The 22,982-nt window shown below is 29.9% G+C and overlaps 1 protein-coding gene across 2 annotated transcripts; it reads right to left on the reverse strand.

Moving 5' to 3' along the window:
• Positions 1–723: 723 nt before the first annotated feature.
• On the reverse strand, positions 724–7,900 carry LOC129316830 (endoglucanase 4-like). 2 transcript variants are annotated; one of them, XM_054961199.1, is made up of 8 exons: positions 7,618–7,900; positions 6,820–7,230; positions 5,729–5,821; positions 5,052–5,204; positions 4,451–4,559; positions 3,796–3,962; positions 1,214–1,258; positions 724–1,068 (listed from the first exon to the last, which is right to left on the reverse strand). In XM_054961199.1, exons 1-8 carry the CDS (start codon positions 7,855–7,857, stop codon positions 802–804), a joined length of 1,485 nt encoding a protein of 494 aa, XP_054817174.1. In that variant the 5' UTR covers positions 7,858–7,900; the 3' UTR covers positions 724–801. The 2 variants fall into 2 exon arrangements, with proteins under 2 accessions (XP_054817174.1, XP_054817173.1); XM_054961198.1 differs by having other exon boundaries at positions 904–1,258.
• Positions 7,901–22,982: the final 15,082 nt, after the last annotated feature.

A 22,982-nucleotide genomic window follows, 5' to 3' on the forward strand; every position in this document is an offset into this window, starting at 1 on the left:
TGAGGACATGGCATTTGTGAAGAGTATGTAATGTAGATTTCTTGTCATAAATTTTATTGTAGTTTTAAAGATTAATTATTAAATAACAGCGAAACTCCCAAGATTTTCTTCCTGGGCAGGTAATTTAAAGTTTATGGTTATGAATCTTTACATGGATGACTGTGTTCATTAATCTGCGATCTGTGAACTCTGTTGTTGAGCAGAATTACCTGTCATCACAATCGTTAATTGATCTTACATACTGTGCACTTTGAAAGACACTGATTCTTAATTAAATCCATGCTTTAGTTGATTAAATCAACTTGAACAATCATTCTTGAGAAGTAGCATGTGAGCTAACAAAATTATGCACTGACTGGCATTTTCATATTACCTTTTCTTGATGCCTACTTTTGTTCTGTTTGGTCTTTCATTGTATAAAACACAAGCTGAAATAGTTTAACCAAAATGGCAATACATAATTTATCAAGAGAAATTCAATTATATTGATGTGCAATTTATATGAGCTGAAGATGAAAATGTAGATGAGCATGAGTAAGGTACAAATTGTGAGGTACCTTCGTCAAATCTACCTAAATTATTAAGACACGCATCATGTTTGTGATATAATTAGAGAACAAATTGTGGATCATATGAATTAAATATTTTGTAATTTATGGATTTATTTTACCCTTTCAGATTATATTGAATATTTTTACAACTTTAGAGGATCCATTCCTAGTTGTATCATACATACATACAAACATACACATACTTGCTTTACATAACATTACGTACAAGGGTCAATACAAATGAATGAGATCATACGTATGGGTGATGCTTCAATAACTTCATCAACCCCCCCCCTCTCTCTTTCTCTATGCATATACACACATATATTCTTCCATATATGACTAAAATGAATAATGAATCATAGAAAATATTATAGCTAGGATGATGAATGTGAGTTGAAGTAAGCCAAAGCACCCACAAGAGGAGCATTAATGTAAGTGGTAGGTTCAGAGCGAGTAAAGTCAACTCGAGAATCAGAGTAAGAATCTCTAAGATCAGGTCCTCCAACCACAGCACCTACAAGCAAATTAGGGTTAGGGTTTTGGGATTCAAAATAAGCAGAGCCTCCTTTGCAAGTTATGTGAACTGGATGATCATCTAAAGAAGGCAACGATGAAGCTCGATGATGTATTCTATGAGGGAATTTTGGTCCATATCCCACCATATATGACATCTTCAATGGGTTGTTTCCAAGTATGTAGTCCACCTATTTGGCCATAATCAAAACATTACAAATTAATATATATATATATATATATATAAGAACTTTGGCACTAACAAACAAATTGATCAATATATGTTATAATAAACTAAAACCATACACACACACACACATATATATATATATATAAACTTTTACCATGCATGCACTAATGTGACATCAATATATAAAATTAGACCACTTGTTACTATTCATTGAAGTGTCTAGGAAAATGACAATAAAATCCATTTGAATTATATAAATGACATTTTGATCCCTTAAAATGTCATAATTTCCCTAACTTCCCTAGGGACTTTTCTATCATTAAAGAATTAATATAAATGACCAAATGGCCTTTAGCTCAAGATTTCAAATGTGTATTTTTGAATTTCTATTGCATTATTGCAAGTTTAAGAAGAAAAATTGTGAATCTTAAAATAAAACTTATGAATGGTAATTGATATTTACAACACTTGAGAAATATCAAGATTTCAAATGCAAAATTCCGAATTGTTGTTGAATTTTGTCAATTTTAAGAAAAAAGTTGTAAATCTTGGAACAAAACTTGTGAATGACAATTGATATTTGCTACACTTGAGAAATATCAGAATTTTAAATGCGAACTTACGAATTGCTTGAATTCTTGTGATTTTAAGAAGAAAAGTTGTGAATCTTGAAATAAAACTTGTAAATAGCAATTGATATTTCAACTAAGAAAAATTTGATCATTTATATTAATTTCTTAATAACAGAAAAGTTTTTAGGGACTTCATTGGTATTATAGCATTTTAAGGGACCAAATTGTTATTTATATAATTCGAAGGGATTTTATTGTCATTTTTTCAAGTATCTATGCATTTATATTTTAAAAGATTTGAATATTCTCATAAAATGTAGAGAGAATGATGGAATGACAATTAGATCCCAACACATTAAATTAATGATAGTTAAGTTCTTGATAGATTTTTTTGAAAATGAATTGTGAATATCAATTTAAACATATACAAATAAACATTTCTAATATAATTGTATTTACTTTTGAAACTTAAATGTCTCATCTATAATTGAAAATTTTGAATTTGTACTGTTTGGATTGATATTTGCAACTTATTTTTCATGAAATTTTGTCAAGGATCTAACAATCGTTAATTTTAAATTTTGAGACTTAATTGTTATTCTTTTGATCCTAAAATCAAACATAAGTGTAAAATTTTCTAGACCAATTGACTTCTAATAGGTAGATTGATCCATAGATCCCAACTAATTTATAGATTGAGTCAAATCAAACATGAGTATTAAACTTTCTAGATGATATATTTTTTTTTAATTTGAGAACTTAGTTAAAGAGAATAACCATGGGTGACATGAAGCCTTGTGGTAGGTGACCTAGCACCATGTGGAGGTGACATGGTAACATGTGGCATAGTTCAATAGCATCACTTTTCAAAGGCAACTTTTGTTGCCATTGATTAATAGGTTCTGCAACTACAAAAGTCATTGTTGATTCTCGATATTCAGCGGTGATTATTTTTTAGTGGCAACAATTTTTGCTTTTTATAGCAACATTTGTCACTATTGATTATATACATTTAGAAGCAACTTTTGTCGCCATTGCAAATATAACCAATGATAGAAGCTCTTGTGGCGCCTTGACCCAACTATGATATGGTGTTTTAATCTTTAATTTAATTAGACAGGCTTATTAACTCATATATATAATTGGAAATTTCAATTAGGGATAATAAAACTTTTAATCGTTTAAGTTTGCTTCAACTATCAATTTGGTCCCTCAAATTTAATTTTTGTTGATTTGATCCCTTATGTTTTTCTTAAATTACCATGCAAGTCCTTTAAGTTTCAAAACATAAATTGACTCTCAAAACAATCTTATATGTAGATTTTATTCATGACTTGGCATGCATATATAGCTAAATGAAAAAAAAAATAACCCTCAAATTAGTTTAATTTTTTATCAATATAATCCCTTTTATTGTGTGTTGTGCTCTTGTTTTTTGAAATTTCAAAGTTTGTTTTTTCTTTACCTAATTAATTATTCTTCTTTTCATTAACTGCCATCAATATTTTACTATCACTGTCAACAAATTTTTACAATGTAACCTTATTTTCAAACAATTGGGGACCAAATCAATAATCAAAGTAAACTTAAGGGAATAAATTAATAAAAATTAAACTTAAGAAACCAAATTGATAATTAAGACAAACTTAAAGGATTGAAAGTTGCATTATCCCTTTAAATTAAATCAAACATAAGCTTAAAACTTTTCAGACGATAATTTGTTTTTGGAACTTTTGGGAACTTAGTTCATGAGAATAACCGCTTGAACTAACTAACATATGGTGTTTTAATCTTTAATTTGATTTAAAATTTGATTAGACAGTCTCCTTAACTTACATATATAATTGGAAATTTAAATTAAATAACCCATTAATTCATTTATTGTTTATTAATGTGATATTATCAAATATAAAAGCAAAAAATACATTACTATTCATGAAATTAAAATAATAATCTAATTAATTACCTGGCCTCTTGCAAATTGGACAAGTCTTTTCGGAGAAGCAACGACATCACCGCCGCAGTTGATTTGTGAATTTGATTCATTCAAGTAGGAAGCATAAACCAGAAAAAGAAAAGAGTATGAAGTTGCATGCTGCATGTTACTCCCTCTACCCTTGAACAAAATCCCACCTGCTTTTGCCAAAGATATCAATTCATACTGATTATTATAACTTGTTTAATTTAGCATGCAGACTAAATAATAAATAAATAAATGAATAGAATGAAAAAGTAATTTTTTAGATAAAAAATTGTCAATATGCTCCTGAATTAATAAAGTAATACGAAAGAATGATTCCTATCAAGGAGAACTAGTTTAGAATGTATTTCAAGTGTCGTATGAAATTTGATAAATGAGATGCATTGTTCATCATTCGTAAAATATAGTGTAGCTTATTAGAATTTTTACATTATATACGAAATATTAGATAGGTTCCATATAATAGACAAAATTTACATCTACTTATACATATTTTTAGATTATGAGGTTTTTCTTATGTTTTTATAAGATTACAAAACTTTCTTTTTATTTTAAAAACATGCGAACACTACTTCCTCTGAAATAATAATCTAATTAAATTAAACAAATTATCATCCTTAAGTTTTGTTAAACCAATTACCTGGAGAGTATGAGACAGAGGCTGTAGGTGACTCAGGAAGCACAGCACATACAAACTTGTTTGCATTGGGAATGAAAGGCTTATTAGCAGATGGACTATTTATCACAAACTGTTAATTTAAGGAAAATCAAAAGGTTAGATAGAAATATTAAATCTAGATTGTGTTGAGTGAAAATTAGGGTTTTGAAATACATAACGAAATTAAAGAGTCTGTGAATGGGAGAAGTTTGAATATGGATCAAATATGGAGACATCATATTCTATTGCATGAAATTCGAGGTATAAAATCTCTATCATATTTTTATTATTATCTAACAATAAATTTTTAAAAACTCTTAATTAATCTAATCATTTTGTCTAATCTGTGTTTGATTTTAAAAATGTCTTAAAAAAAACAATGGAAGGAGTTTTTTATTAATAACTTTTATGCTGTACGGGGACATAAATTTTTATTTTTTCCATTTCACTTTATTTTCTATTTCATTCCACTCTCGGAATCAAATGAGACATTTTTAGTTAATGTAACTTTATTCAGGGATTCAAATTAGAAATTCTAGATGAACATTACCTTGAATCAGCCAAAAAAAAGACATATATATACCTTAGAAATAAGAACATTAATGCCAGCATCCTTTGTGTCCCATCCAAATTCACCAAAGTTGTTCAGGCTGTGAATGTTTTTGTTGACATAATTCCAATATTTAGGGAGTTTAGTAGCCTTGAACAGCCATGCTGCTCCCCACACCAATTCATCCTATTATCATTATTGAGAAATTGCATTAAAAATAATCATATACTGAAATAAATTACATATGCATATTTCTTTCCATATTTTCAAAATTAGTAAAAATACTTTCAATTTCGTTAAAGTTATTATTGCACATACCTCCCTTTTATTTTCCAATCATACATAGACATTTCTTGAAAGGAAGAATAAATAACATATTTATATATTTTAAATAATTTGTGGTTTTGAAATTAAAAACACAAACAGCTCAATTTCAGTAAAGTTATGGAAGATCTGATTAATTTATTCAAATAAAAAATTATCCATATTAATCAAAGCTATGATCACGGTTATGAATAGTTAGTATGCTTTTTCTTGCACTCCCTAAATTAACCAAAAAGCTCAATTTTACATTCTACACTTGTTCATTTTTGAATTCCCGTGACAATAAGCACAAAATCTTCAAATGCAAAAATATAAAGAATAAATTGTTATTAATCTGTCCCTGATAATAAATACATATAATGGATGAATCTAGACGAGAGGCCTACCTGGTAGCCACCAAGATTACAATAAAAAGGGCAAACCCAAGGTCCAAGGCTGTCATTATATGATCCTCTGTACTTATCAGCAAACTCAAAAACCTGATCATTCACAATTAAACATAGAAAAAGAATGTCATTGGCCATCATTTTTTTATAGAATAAAAGATATAACTAAAGAACCTTTTGTGCAATAAGGAACCAAAGTACAGATCAGAGTGACTTTAATTTGAGCCGCATTGTTTTTCCTCATTAGAATGTTATAATTAGCATGTGAAGGCATGCGATAGTGAACACATTTCTCACTTTCCATGGATTTATATTAACTGTGAGAACACTTCACATGGATTTTATCTTTAAGAATTTCCAATGGAATTGATGTCCGTGAGAACTTTATAGAGAAAAAAAAAGAGAAAATTAATATGCAGGTCCTTTTAATTTTTCTCAATCTTAAATTAAGTCCCTATAATTTATTTTATTTTAATCAAGCTCTTATTATTTGATCAATTAAATATGTTAACCACTTAATCCCTATAATTAAGGGTTTAATTAAATATTTTAGAAAAATGAACTTTAGAACTTTTATGCTTTTATTAAAAGATTATATAACTTTAGAATTAATTACATAATTTTTGTAACTCAAGATTTATATAATTAGGTTATGTTTTATAAGTAACTTATATATATGTATATTGAATTTTTATAAACAAAACTAGTAAAAATGTAAACTTTGTATTAAATCAATTTTTCTACAAAATTTTAAAAGTTCTTTTAATTTTGAGAAATTAATCATACATTAATAATTTTAACCTTAAGGGATTGATATATTTAATCGATTAAATTGTAAGGGCTCGATTTTTTTTTCTAAATTATAAAGGCTTGATTAAAATAAAATAAAATGCAAAGACCTATAATTTGAAATCGACAAAAACTAAAAGGACTTGTATATTAATTTTTCCAAAATAAAATATACAAGACCTTTGATTAGGAAAACCTGTTCTCATGAAAATTTCTCTCTTCCCATTGATTTGATCTGTGAGAAAACCACTGCCTTTTTTAGCGTAATGACTTGTGGGGAAATAATTGAAGGACATACATACCATTCTAGCCCTATTGAGAAGCCTTGAAGAATAGCCAAGATTATGCTTTTTAAACACAATGGAAGAAGCAGCAAGTGCAGCAGAAATCTCCCCAGAAACTTCACTTCCAGGGAAGTTTTTACCCACAGCAAATGCTCTTCTTGAAGTGTCCATATCTTCAGGTCTCTCCCAGCAACTATGGTCAGCATTAGGGTCACCAACCACCGCGAACACATACCCAGGAACGCCCGTGGCTTTCATCAGATAGTCTGTGCCCCAACGAACAGCGTCGAGTGCATATTTTAGATCTGATCTTCCCATGAATTTCCCAAACTCTATCACACTCCACGCCAACATTGTTGTTGAAAATGCCATTGGGAAGTTGAACTTAACGTTGTCTCCTGCATCGTAGTATCCTCCTACTAGGTCCACCTATTTAGATTAATAAGGTAGACTTGAATTAGATTGAATTGAATGTTAAGAGGCATTTGAATGTGAAACATTTTTAATATCCATGGTAAGTGCTATGGAGATTTTGGGATTTCTGGTATTTGTTGTCCTCTATGCTACCCATAATGCCCAAAATCTCAGCTCTTCGTTTAAGAGAAATTAGATGAAATTTCTCCTATCATTAGCTGAGATGAAATGTTGAGATTTTGGATATTTGAGCACGGATACCCTAAATCTAGATGGATTTTTGGTTAAAAAATTTCTATCTTGAGATTCCAAAGAGTCCAAAACAAAAAAAAAAAGATCTGCAAGATAAAACAAAATAATTTAAACTACGAGAGATGATGAAGAGAAGAAAAATAAATTTACTTTTGTATTAAGGAAATGATCTGGGGAGAGAGTGTGAGGAATCTGAAAGCCATCTCTGAGAGCAGAATCTTTCCTCCAAGTTATCCTTTGGTTTGATGGTAGCTTCCCTGATCTCTGCCCTTCAAAGAACAAAATGCTCTTTGTTAATGCTTCTCCATAATTCTCTGAAGCCATGCTCTCTTGAGTCATCAACACCGCCATTATTAACAAAATACCCACCGCAATCATCACCATACCCATCTCTCTCTTCTCTTCTCTTCTCTTCTCTTCTCTTTCTCTCTCGCTTTTGAGAATAATGAAACCAAGTTTATCTCTTTGTCTGCTTATTTGGAAGAGACGAGGTTTATATAATAACAAGTCAAGTGTAGGTTTTAGGTCAAAAGGAATAGAAAGTGATGAATCATTCCATCTGTCCCTTAGATATATAGCAAGCATTTCTTTTGTGTTGCGTGAATGAGTAAATTGGGACACCATCTTTCTCAGCATTTTCCGGAAACGTATTTAGCTTGATTTAATTTCCCTCCCATGAATCTCTCAATCTTTCTTGGATTTGGTTGGAATGTCTTCTTTATCCTCAAATTAAAGTTAATTACAATACAAACTTCCCTTAAATTTTATTCAAATCTGTACAAAACCTTAATTCCATTTCAAAATTTATAGTCATCAACCATGAGGTCGTATCTAGTTCAATATTCAGATTAGTCGTGATCTACTATGGCTCTCAGAAACCAGTTATAATTATAAAAACATTTAGACATGCATCCCCTAAAAGAAAGCATCAATTATAAAAAACAACCCTTGGATTTCACCAAAATTATATAGACATTACTCTATTTTCACACTATACGCAACTTATCGTGAAAATAAAAGGAAAGGTTTGTGTAATTATAGCTTAAGTCGAGGAACGTATATTACTTAATTTTTTCTTATTTTAAAGGAAAATTTGTGGAAGTTTTTAAAATATACACAAGAGGGAGACTTGTGTAATTTTATAAATTCAGAGAAAGTTTGTACAATTTACTTTTAAATTTTTAAAGGAAGTCGATATGGGCTTTAAACGATATAGGAAGCATCTATATAATTTAAATAGAACTTATAAAGGAAATTTGTATATGGCTAACTAACTTTGTAAAGATTAGTTCGCATGTATTGAGGTGGCTTATCGTGTTGTTTTTTCACTTACTTAAACAATATGCTTCTTCTATTGCACTCCATTATTAATCTCCAGTTAATTTTGACCACCCGGCTTAATTAAAATTCAAACACAAGTTCCTTGTACTTGCCTCCATTATTCCATGATTGTTCTATGTATGATCTGCAGGTTAATTGAGTGATAATCACTAATTATAACTTCTTTAAACTAGGAAACAAGAGTAAATATAAGGAACATGCATGAAAGATGAAGCTCTAATTATAAAAGGGAAAAAGGGAAGAAGAAAACAACAGAAAAAGCAAATGGTTTCTTCTTGGTACTCCTTTTCTTAATTCTCACTACTCTGTGCTAATCTAACTAATTATGGAGCTCTACGGGATTTCAACTCAAATTTTAAATATTAAATCTTCCCTTGCCACATAATTAAATAAATAAAATTACCCCCTCAATTTTCCCAATTTTTATTAAAATTATATAAAAAATTCATATTTCAAAGGGAAAATTTCGTAGAAGGACTGAAATATTAGAAGTTATAATGCTGAAGGACCGAAAGTTTATAAAATTACTTAAAAGATCAAATTAAAGCTCTTCTCTACAAAAAGGAAAAAATTTGATCAGCGGATTGCCCTTACATGCCACTACACTAATAGATTTTCGATCTCTTATACTTGTAAATTTGTGTTCTCAAAATGCTAAACTCATGGAAACATGAATTTGTATACAAGTCCAAGTATGACTTCAGTATGATTTCTCTTCTTTTCTCCCACCCTTCATTTCATTTCAACTTCGCATATGACTTATCAATTAAATTTCAACAATTTAAATTTAATATTTTGTGATTAAGATATTGAATTCTCTAAAACATGCATAAATAAATTTATATAGTTTAAATTTTATCTAAACAACTTAGAAATGTAATAAGAGAAAGGAATAAAAAATCCACTTTATATATTGAATAACACTATCTAAAGTTGATGGGACAGTCCAAGTATACACGAAATAATAGTGAAGTGGATGGTAGGAGAAATAAAAAGAAATCATACACTTTCTCTTGTGCCTTCATCCTCGTCTCTGCTTTAATGGTTAATTATGATATGGCCCGTGTTTGAAAGCCAGAAAGAAAAATATCTTAAAGCTCAATTCATTAACTTAAAAGCATTTTATATTGAATGGTTTTGCCTGTGATTATGGAAGATATAATGGCTAAATGCTTTGTCTTATCCCAGAAGTCAACTTTCCCTCACGTGGAAAAAGGACACACCAATAGGTAAGCATCGTGAAAGAGCAAAATTAGAAGCTTCAATGAACATAAACCGTTGACTTTTCATTGGAGATTTTGTGCAAATAAATAAAGCGGGGAAATAGGGAAGCACTCAACTCATCAAGGGATCGCGGATGTTCACAGCGAGTTCAGGCTAAAGCTTATATCTATGCCGACCCAAAAAAAAAACCCCATGAGCCTATCCAAAATGGGCTCATCTCTTTTGTGCTTATCACTTGTGCTGTTCAAGGCGATGAGAATTAGACTACTTCATAGCCCAAATTTAAAGTATTAATTATATTTATTAAAACAAAAAATTATAAAAAAATTAATAAATCTTTTCATTATCAATTTAGTATAAATTTATGATAGGTCCATTTTATATGCTGCGTCTGGTTTGTTTTAGCTCCTAATTTGAAGTAATTATGACATAAAAATATATAGAAAATAAAACATATTGCCTCACTAAATATTGTATGTGTTTTGTGCAGAAAGGGAGCCGAAAAGTACCAAAAACACATCAAAGAAAGAAAAATCACACCTTTGGTTATGTCCGGTTGCGGATGAGGAAAAGCTGAAAAGGCTAGTACATTCTTCAATCACGGGCAGATGAAATTACAAAGGATTCGACTGTGGGCACATGAAAGAGCTGGCATGTGCTCTGACCGCGAGTGGACGAAAAATCAAAAGCGCCTAGCAGCTGTAGAATTAATCTCGTATTAAAAGAATTAAAATAAAAGAGGCAAGAGACTTGGGCTAATAGGCTTTTAGGTTTTTATGATGCCAAAACTATATAATAAATCCTCGGGGAGCCTCGTTTTGATTATCCAATTTCATATCTTAGAGCTAGGAGACAGAGCACAGAGCTTGCAGGAGTTCTTCTGATCTAGGAGTTTTCCCTCTTTTCTCTTTTTTGGATTTAGTTTATGCCTTTTATTGGAATATATTTTGCAATAACTTTATTTTATTTGGCCACTCTATTTTCCAAGCTCTCAGTTAGTTGGTAAGTAGCTTGACTGTGATGGATCTTGCTATTTTATTTGGCCATTCTATTTTCCATTGAACATGAACTTTTGTCTATGAGAATTTTTGTTTTATGTATATTTATCTCTCTTGTCCTCTTCTCCTTATTATATATGTGGCTAGCATATAATTTACATGTGGGTAGTTTGATGAATTAGGAGGTGAAGAACTAACCTAAACACAGAGATAGATGTAGATAAGTAAATTAGGAATAATTATGATATGTAGTGACTTGGATCATAGTTTCAAGATCTAATTAGTGTTTTTTGAGTTAGGTGGAATTTTAACAATAGTTAAATACGCCCTAATATACTAAGAAATAATTAGGATAATCTTGATATCTGGTGCTCATTTGATTGATTTGGTTCATCCCTTTTTATTGTTGTTTCTTATTTGCATTCTTTTAATTAATTATTAATAAATATTCTTTTTCAACTATTTGCTCTTATAAAATAACAAAGTTAATTGCTTTTCTTTAGGTTTGACTCCTGAAATACTTCAAAAATTATGACTACATCGATCCTGTACACTTACAGGAGTGATCAATTTAATTTGAGGGTTTCAATTTAAAGTTAAAATTATTAAAATTTTTATATATTGACTACCTAGATGAATTCTAAATAGACTATTTTTAATATTAAAATTTTTTATAATTTTTATAAATTTTATTTTGATAAATAAAATATTAAAAATTAAAATATATAATCTCCTAACTTGTACTTTTTTAAAAATGTTTTTTAACAAATTACAATATAAAATTTTTAAATCTAGACTGTGTAGAATACATCTAACTAATCAAAGTATAAAAATTAAAAAAAAAATTAATGTTGAATTTGACCTTTCAAATTAAATCTAGACTACATTGATAATAAAAAAATTTATTGAAAAGTTTTATAATATAAAATTAGTACTTTTAATCCAAACCATCCAAACTGAAATCTAGATGATCCAGATCTTATCACCATAATGAGCATTGAAAATGATTCTTAACTTTTAATCAGTGTAATGTTATCCCGAAAATTTTTAAAATGGTTAAATGTCATTCTAAAGTAACATTTGACTAACATTGACCATTATTTTGAGTGTTAGAGGGCAATTTTGCCTTGGAAATTTATCTAAAAGAGTAATTAGTTTTCTAAACTTTTGATTAATGTAATATTTTTCAATTATTAACTTTCAAATTAAAAGAGGGGTCCAACACAACTTGTGATAACCCATAATTATAAGAAGATTTTAGGTTAAATTATATTGAATGCCTCTGATTAAGTCAAAATTCATGCTAGTCTCTATTGCCCATTGGTAAGTGTGAACAAGCCTGGCTTGTGCAAGATGAGTACTACTCATGGGCAAAATAAGAACAAATTCAAACTTCAAAAGAAAATCTGTGAAGTGTTTGGGGTAGAGTTAATTTTGCGTAGAAAACAATCCTAGATAAGATCTTTTTGTTAAAATCCAAAAATATGAACTATTTTTAACAATATTAATGGATTGTTAGACTTTTCTTTTGATTCGGACATTGATAATCCAAAAATATTGTGCTAATAGAAAGTTGATGATATTATTTGCTCCTTTAATTTAAAAATACTCTCGGGGCAAAATTATTCTTTAATCCTAGTTAGAATTTTTAACTGATAGTTAATATTGGTCAAACATTACTTTAGAGCAGAATTACACCATTTTTTAAACTTTAGGATAATATTGCTTCAATCAAAATTTAAGGATACTAATTGAACTAAGTGAAGGTGAAAAACTCCCTTCAACCCTAAAAACAATTTACAAGACATAGCCTAATTAATTACATTAAATTTAATTTATAAAATTATGCAATTATAATTCTAAAGTTATATAATATTTTAATAAATTTTATATGAAAAAGCTTTATTTCTCAGATAAATTTTTTAGAACGTAATTCTCTAACTGGAGGTTTCAAGAAGAGGCATATGCTTTCAAAATTCAATTATTTTAATCTGAAACACTTGCTTATCAATTCCTACGAGGACTTTCATAATGCTTCATACTCCAGTTCATGCAAGAACTCAAATGCATGGAGCTTTAGATGTATTTTTCCACCCACTGGGCTTTATTCGAAGACTTTCTTCAAATCTTTGATGGGTGATCTCTCTCAAGCAGGTGATTCTTCTTGGATCAGCTTTCTGGATGATCTTATGTTGTCGACACTGTTGTCATCCTTATGACTTTTTTTTTTTGGTTGTTTTTCTTTGTCCGTTCATTTTGGGCGAATTTTTGTTTGTTTGTACAATTTCTGGCCTTTTATGTTGTTGTTAGTTTCTTGTTGTTTTGGGCCAGAAGTTGTTAGTTTTCTCGGCATGAAAGAATAGTCCAACTATTTTCTTGGGCATTTGTTTGTAATCATTTTTCCGTTGTTTATATATATATATATATATATATATATAAATTGGCCTTTTATGAAATCACAAATGTGTCAAGTTTGGACATGTGGTGGCTCTCTCCCGAATCATGAGACGTGGGATAGTGAGTTGGGAATTTAATATACTATTCTGTTTTTTTTTTTATTATTCACAAGTATTCTCTTATTGGAGATAATATTGTTCAAGACAATGCTGAGCATTAAATATAATCAACTCTTCCAACAGAGATTCGAACATTGATTATTTAATTTACTATTTTTTAGTTCCCAATGTCTTCACTGGTTAAACTTACTTCTCACATCGTTAACACAATAAATGATGGAGTTAGGATCCCCAGTCAGGGGGTGCAAAATAATTTAATAAAATGTTAATATTTTTTTTTAAAATAATAATTATGCTAGGACTAAAATTATAATAACGTAAATAGCTTTATCATCATTTTTCATTTTAATAAAATTATATCGAACAGATTGATATGGTTTTGTATTGTAAATATGCTCTATATATCTTATCTAGATCATTAAAATATTATATATCTAATAAATTTTTGACATAAATATTTTTTATTTAATTTAGAAGGTGCAACATATTAAGAGTAGGGGGTGCAAAGTTGTAAATTTTATATATTTCACTTATAATTTTTCTCAAAGTGAAGGGTGCATTTGCATCCCTTCAACCCAACGCCGCCACTGAATATGGTCATTGAATTTGACCAATGGAGCCTAAGCCATGCCCGATTTTGATTGAGTTTGGATTAAGTCTTGACGAGTTTGCAATGAGTCTTGTGAAAATTAAACTATGTTAATTAACTCAGATGTCCGAGGACAAAGAAAGAAAGTAGTAAAATATTGCCAACTTGCTCTTTGCATGTTACATAATTGATAGGTTTTTGAATGAGTCATTTCCTTGTAAAGCAATGTTTCGTGCGTTTACTTAAACTAGTATTGTATATATGCACTATCACATTCAAAATACCAACTTATATATTTAAACTAGTAAGTGGCACATGTGATACACGGGACGTGAAAAGAATAAAAAATAATTTAAATAAACAATAGTTAATTAATTTAAAATAAAAAAATCTAAGTGTTATTAAGTGAAATTAAAATAACTTTTAAATTGAACTTATTTCGTTTAAAATAATTTTTAAAATAAATATATATTATACAAGCATGTTACTATTACTGCGTGTTTTTTATTGTTACTGTACTCTTACTATTTGTTTTAGAGCTAATAAATCGATTAAAGCTCATCAACAATATAAATAACTTTCATAAAAAAATTTTGCAATTTCGATTGAATTTTTGAAATGAAATATGCTGCGTGTCCCATGTTCCATTGAAATAGTTTCCAATTAAAGAAACGTGGGTAAATTAGATTTTCCATGGCTATCACATAATATGGAAATGCTTGGCATAAAATGGGGAAGGACATCATTGTAAAATATATTATAATGGAAAATATTGTCTGCACACGGTAGAATTGAACCGTAAAAAAAAGAAAAGACAAGACTGAATCCTAAACGTCAATTCTAAATTCCTAGAAACAAAGAAATATTCATAGAGACGTATAAACATAGAAATGCACTACTAATCCACTGGCTCTATCTAAATTGTCTTCTTAGCATTGGTGGAAATATCAGTAGTGACAGGTGCAGCCTCATTTTCCTCATATGGGACGTCAGACCCTTGCTTGTCACTTGATAATAAGGTCGAAGAGTAGGCACCTTCAAATTCAGTCAGCAAAAAATCTAAAGCAGGATGCATGAGAAATCTAACTTGAAGAAAAGAGGACATCATGAGCAAGGTAATATGTGACACGAATCCTAAATAAGCAAGATTCACGCTCATGTGACGTAGCAAAGCTTAAGCCTCCATCATCTTCATCTCCAACTTCACTACATCAACAATAACTATAATAAAAAAATTTGAATGTGAGAGAACGAACTTTACTTGGAGAGGAAATCGAAGTCACGCACTAAGAGTCGAAGACGAAACGAACTTTACTTGGAGAGGAAATCGAAGTCACGCACTAAGAGTCGAAGACGAATCTTGCTTGACAAAAGGGGAGAGAATTCTCAGAATTTGAATAGAAAATTTAACCTTCCTGCATGTAGATAATGGTTGGTCTTCATTCATGGTGGTAGAAATGAAGGTGCAGCCTTCAAGCTGCAAACATGAGAGAAGTAGATTGACTTGATGATGGTAGTTATAAATTTATATACCTCATGCACTATGTTTTCTACTAAAAAAAATTAACAATGAGAACACAAAAAGGTAAGGAACTCAAACCTGAATGTTCAAATTAAATGATAATATAAGAACCTCATCGTGCAGATGCGAGGTGTACAAGTTGTGGGAGAAACCATCTTAGCTTGGAGCCTCATAGGTGTTGCCTTGGATTGACCTAGCATATAACATTCATAAGATAGAAGGCTTATGGACTTGCATTTTTTTTTTTAACAGAAGTAGAAAGAGAAGAAACTGAGTCCATATAATGTTTGAGAGGTTTAAACATATGCAAGAGTTCCTAATTGCAATCAAGGCCTATATAAAATAATACATAAGAATAAAGGAATTTTGAATCATAAATTAGGTGCCTCCTAGCATGTTACTTTCAAAAGTGCCTACTAATCCAAAGTTACCTCTAATGAGATTTAGAGGGGAGAGAGAGAGAGAAGTGAAAGAGACAAGAAAGTAGAATGAGTAAATGGTATATTATTTTATTACTTTACTGATATCACAATCATATATACAAAAGAAGTGCAGCTTGTATAGTATGCAACTCTGTTACATAAGATAGTTAAACTAACCATAGTTACTTAACCATTTATCTAATACTCTCCCTCAATTTGAGGGGCTATCCAACACCTAAGTGCCATTTAAAAAAATCAAAAACATTATTAGAAATTGGCTTTGTTAAACCATCAACAATTTGACTATAAGCTGGAATGTGAAACACTTGAATCTCTCTGTTGAGTGCTCGTTCCCTGACAACGTAAAGATCAACCTCCAAGTGTTTGGTTCGTGCATGTAAGATAGGATTCGCTATCATAAGCACTGCACTTTGATTATCACATAGAACCTGTGGTAGAGAAGGCAACCTAACATTCAACTCTCTAAGTAAAGACTTAATCTATAAGACTTCAACTATTGTAGAGGCCATGCTCCTATATTTAGCTTCTGTACTTGATCGAGCTACAGCCGTTTGCTTTTTAAAAGACCATGAAATTAGATTCTTGCCAAAATATATACAAAAACTAGTTGTACTCTTATGATCATTACAATCAATTGTCTAATCAGCATCATAATAAACCAGAACAGACCAGTCTTTAGAAGCCTTCAAATAAAGTCCATGTGAGACAGTACCAAAAAGATAGTTGAGGATATACTTGATAGCCTTCCAATGATCCTCTAAGGGTGATTGCATAAATTGACAGACTTTATTGACCGTAAAATAAATTTTTTGTCTGATTATTGTAACATATTGCAATGCACCAACAATAGATCTATAAAGATATGGATCCTTAAAAACTTTAGACCCATCTTTGAACAACTTCAAGCCTGAAACCATTGGTGTTCTAACACCTTTTGTTGTCCCCATGCTTGCTTTAGCAAGAACATCTTTAATGTATTTGGTTTGAGACAAAAACAAAGAACCATTTGCTTTACTAGAATCCTTAATGCCCCAAAAATAAGCTAGAGAACCAAGATCCTTCAAAGAAAATTCACTATGTAAAGCTGCAATAAGTTCTATAATGCAAGCAGTAGAGGTCCCAATGATTATCATATCATCAACATAGACCAGAATATAGATGATCTCTAAACCACAAGTCTGGATGAAGAAGGATTGATCACATTTACTACTAACAAAGCCAAATTTATGAAGTACAGTAGCTAAACGTTTAAACCAGGCACGAGGAGCCTATTTTAATCCATAGAGTGAATGATCTAACTTACACACTAGCTGCTTATTGGCATGCTCATACCTTAGAGGTTGGCGTATGTAAACTTCTTCATATAGAATGCCATTTAGAAAAGCATTGTTGACATCAATTTGATAGATAGGCCACTATTGAGCAATAGCAATAGAGAGAATTACTCTAATCGTGACAGGCTTTATAATAGGACTAAAAGTCTCTTTAAAATTAAAACCTTCAGTTTGATGAAAACCCTTAGCAACAAGACGTGCCTTGTACTTAGCAACACTGCCATCAAGGTTAGTTTTGGTCTTAGAAACCCACTTGCAACCAATAGCTTTCTGATTAGGAGGTGAGGGACTAAGTGCCAAGTATTATTATGCATAAGAGCCTTATATTCATCATCCATAGCTTTCTTCCAAGTAAGGGAAGCTAGAGCTTCTGTGATAGTGGTAGGTTTAAAATGCTCAGAAGGTTAGTTTTGGTCTTAGAAACCCACTTGCAACCAATAGCTTTCTGATTAGGAGGTGAGGGACTAAGTGCCAAGTATTATTATGCATAAGAGCCTTATATTCATCATCCATAGCTTTCTTCCAAGTAAGGGAAGCTAGAGCTTCTGTGATAGTGGTAGGTTTAAAATGCTCAGAAGTAACAAAATAAACTGTTGGCTTGAAAATGCCGTGCATTGATTTAGTAACCATGCGTCTTGGAGCAGGTACAGGATCAGGTTGTATAGGTGATTAAACAACAGAATTTGATGCAACAAGAGTATGTTGTGTAGGTGGTAAAATACCTAATTGAGATGCATTAGTCAAAGTTTCACCATCAAAAATAGAAACTGGAGACCTGTAAATAGGAGTAGTGACATCTACTGGAGAAAAATTGTTAGTAGCATTGCACTAAGAGAGGGGTGTTAAAGGAAAGACACAAAGAGGGGAATTAGCTGAAGCTAAAGGAGAAGAAGAGAAAGAAGTTTTGGAAAATAAAGATGGGGAGACTAATTTAGGATAACGAAACTCATTCTCATGAAATATTACATCTCTTAATATGTATAAATGACCTTATGGATCCCAACACTTATACCCTTTGTGAGATGCATTATAGCCAAGAAACAAGCATTCAATAGATCTTTGTTGCAGTTTGTTCCCATTGTAAGGTCTAGTGTTACACCCCAAAATAGAGGGTGACTGGCACGGGTGTGAACCACTTTCACATTCCCATAAGCCTTCAAATGAATATTTATTTCATTTTTTATGAAAGGCAAAATTCAATCAAATCATATGAGAATTTAAATAAGTTCTTTAAATTCATTATCATAAGAAAGTGTCAATGTTTTTGTAGAAATTTTGGCAGAATCTCCCCTATAACTAGGATCTCCTGAAAATTCTACAACAAAATTTTTTTATAATAACAGTATAATTCAGAAGTGTAGCTCCTTCCAGCCAGCTATCAATATACAAATCAAAAATAAAATTCATCAACAACCTATGTAGAGCATCTGCTATTTCTTTCAAATCAAAAAGACATATAGATTATATATTTACATTAAAGCACCAATACCAATAAAAAAAGTCCACCCACTGTAGCTAATTGCCCTTTCTAAGGTTATTGGTGGGATCAGCGTCAGCTAACAAATCTGAGGCCAAAATAATTTTTCAGTGAATAGCATTCCTATGGAATAATTTCTTAAAATTTTAATCAGTAATTTCTAATAATAGTGCCAGCTAGTTAAAAGCAATTCTATCAAAATTTATAAACATATAAGTCATAACCATATGTATAACATAAGAGTAAATTGAAAATAATTTATGTTATCATGCTTAAAGAAAACGATCTTCTTTCATATAACTCAAAGTGATACAAATTACTAGTTAAAATCCAGTAAATTTTGAAAACACATAATACTTAACATTTAAAATTTTGAGAACTCAACAGAACAAATTACAAACATAGACACTCAGTCCACAAGGGTAAATAACCAAACGCGGCTTATGCCACGAAAACAAACATGGACACACCAGTCCATGAGAGTAAGTAACTAAACATAGCCATAGCTACGGAACAAACGTGGACACACACCCACGAGGGTAAATAACCAAACGCAACTCAGGCCATGAAATCAAACGCGAGTACGAAGCCCACGAATACCAAACGTGAGAATAAAACTCAAGAAACAAACTAGCTAGTGTTTAACCACAGCGCTACGGACTAACGGAACTACTGTTAGTAGCAGTGTTCTGTATAGAGTTCTCTTAGAAATCCTATTTCAAACATGTGAGAGAAATAATTATTTATGAAGTCAAATTTTCATTCTCAAGGTCAAACTCGCATGAATTGCTTCAAATATATGAAAGTTGTCAAATCGATACACCATAACGAATGTACAAACTTGCGCTAATTATGAAATCAAAAAAATTTTGAAATTCAATAGGCAAAGGTGCCTTCATCAATATTAAAAATATATTTCTTGAAAAATTGCACAAATCATAATATGACTATTCTTCATCATTATTTCAAAATTTCTAAAACTAACATAATTCATAAAAATGAAATATTTTAATAAAAGATTTTCAATGAATACTCATAAGGAATGCTATTCACTACCTATTAAAGTTCTAAATTCTAGAAAGTATTCTTCTTTTAAGTCCTTTTATGATCTTGTTCTTCCACACACCCTATAAAATATAAATATATATAATTTTAATAACTTCTTCTTCTTTTTTTCTCGGGATAAAAGCTTTCTCCCAATCTTTGCACCTCTTACCTTAGGTGCATTGCTTCCACCTTTTCAATCTAAAACCTTCAACTATTTACCAAAAATCAGACGAGCTTTAAATATACAAATAACTGTGTGTGTAAACCCATAATTTAAATTCCTTTATAAATCTACAGGTGAATTCCTAATCAATAATTTCCATCAATGTTTAGAACTTACTTATCTCTTCCAATTTCACCTTAATAAATTCTTTAGCATTAACCAAATCAAATAAAACACTAATACAAAATATAATTTTAATGACACCATTTTCTCCACAGTTAAAGATTTAACTGTAGTTATAATATATTCAATGGCAACAATAGTAATTTAAAAAAAATGGTGACCTTATAACAACTAGCCTTTAATAAACTTGTCATTGTTAGTGTTTTTAGCTAATTAAAAAATATTAAATAAAACTTAATATACAGCTAAAATTATTAATTATTTTAATGTTTATAGATAATTAAGAAAAGATTAATATATATACATATATGTTTATCACGATAGTCATTATATGACCTATCGTTGATAGAAAAACCCCAAGCAAGTTTTATTATAATTAACATGAACTAATTAGAATGTATCAACAGGCCATAAATGCATTGTTGTTATCAACACAAATTTTTCTTTTTGGTGGAATGTTATCAGCACAAATTTAATGACAGAGTTCTCAAGGCCTCTCGTTAATATATCCATTAATATATTTATCAAGTCAATGTAAATATTAATAAATAATGTTAACATTCATATTCTTAATATTAATATTAATTAATGTTAATATAAATAATATTTATATAATACAAATATTATTCATGATAGTCCATATTACTAATATTGATAATAATGTTAATATTAAATGATAATATATAATTAATTTATAATATTTTTATATTAATTATTAAATATATGAATATTAATTTATGTTGTTCATATTTGTAATAATATTAATATTAATTAAATATTATATAACTAATTAATAATATATTAATGACGGGTTTAATAATACTTGTCGTTATACGTAATGCACATACAACGACATGTTTAATGTAAGCCTGTCGTTACATGTGTCCCAATCTTTCAAAAACTTCATGTTCAGAAACCGTGCATAAAATTGTTTGCCAAAAAGGGGGAAAAAAAACAAAAGAAATCGTGTATATAACAATAGGTATTAATTAAAGCTGTCATGATTATTTAGATTAGGACTTGTTGTGATTACTTGTCCAGAATATCTCTAAATATTTTTAATATAAATACTAATATTGTAATATATTAATATTAATATTAATATTATTTGTTAATAATGTAAATAAAATAAATAAAATATAAATACTATTTCTTTAAATATTAATATAAACAATATGAATACTAATTAATGGTATTCATAATTTCAATAATATTAAAATTAATTTAATATTAGATAAATAATTAATATATTAACGACAGGTTTAATAACAACCTGTCGTTATATTTCAAAAATTTATTATCTTCAGAAATAAGAAATTAACATAGTTTTGAGCTCCGCTTGTCATGAATATTATATTTTAACTTAAAATTAATTAATAATCATTAATATTTTATTACATACAACGATAGAGTGAGCTAGAAATTGTCATGAATGCATCCTCCATTATTCCTATAAATAATAATATTATTAGCTTCAGTATTAATATTATTTAGCGTTAATGTAAATAAAATAAATATAATATAGATAATACGAATATTAATTAATATTATACATATATGTAATATTATTAATATTAAAATAATATTACATAATTAATTAATAATAATTTATGAAATGTTTTAACGTACACATGTAACGACAGGTTTATTGTAGATATATCGTTATATGTGAAAATAAATCTCCCGCCTCATTCATTCAATTTTCACCTCTAGAATTAATCGCGCCTTCTTTTTTTGCCTTTAGCTCTTACTTCATTCCTTCCCTCCCTCAACCCTTAGCTCCACCATTAGCTCCCATCTCCTTCCTTCAGCTACTTTCAGCTTCTCCTCTCCTCACCTTTGGCTTCCTCATGCCCTTCAGCTCCTCTCCGCCTCCTTTAGCTTTCTCATGCCTTTCAACTCTTCTCCGCTTTTAGCTTCCACGCACCCTTCAGCACCTTCTCCTCACCCTCGTTAGCTTGCCTGCAGTTCCCATTGCTCTTCTTCATCCTCCAGCTTGCCTCCATGTATCCATCCAAGTATTTTAATTCTTTTAATTTTTTTAAGTATTTCTCCTTTGTCTCTCTATTGTGCATGTTCATATCTATTTTCTTTTATTTTTTATGATTTTAATTATTTATTTTTAACACACATTATGATAAATTGATTGTTCATATTTTAATTAGTTAATTATTTGATAGCTTGAATGTGTAAAAATGCTTCGATTGGTTGTGTGTTTTATTTAAAATTGTTGATTATCTATTGAAATTTGTTGAAATTGGACAAATGAGGGCTTAGTTTTTGAGGAATGTCAAAATAGTTTAGAGCCATATTCTAAACAAGAGCTAAGACATATACAAAATATTTGATCAACTTATTTTCTAGAATTGACAGGAGTGGAGCAGCTATTTGGATAGATATTTATAATGGATATGTAGTTTAGTTGATACATTTATACTGGTTTATGGAGCTGTTGGTTATGTAAATGCAAGATTTTGTAAAAAAAAGGACGCACAACATGCCAAATTATCTTTCTTTTTTTTAAAAAAAAAACACAACATATAACGACAGTTATGTACAAAACTGTCACAAAAAGACATACTCATGGCAACATATGTTATCAAATCTGTCGTCGTATGTGATTAGCTTACAACGACAGTTTTGAGAAAGAGCTGTCATTGAAAGTAAAACTTTTCGCG

This window comes from Prosopis cineraria, unplaced genomic scaffold (assembly GCF_029017545.1).
Source record: "Prosopis cineraria cultivar Desert tree isolate PC_DT_omini unplaced genomic scaffold, ASM2901754v1 PC7, whole genome shotgun sequence".
NCBI classification, from domain to species: Eukaryota; Viridiplantae; Streptophyta; class Magnoliopsida; order Fabales; family Fabaceae; genus Prosopis; species Prosopis cineraria.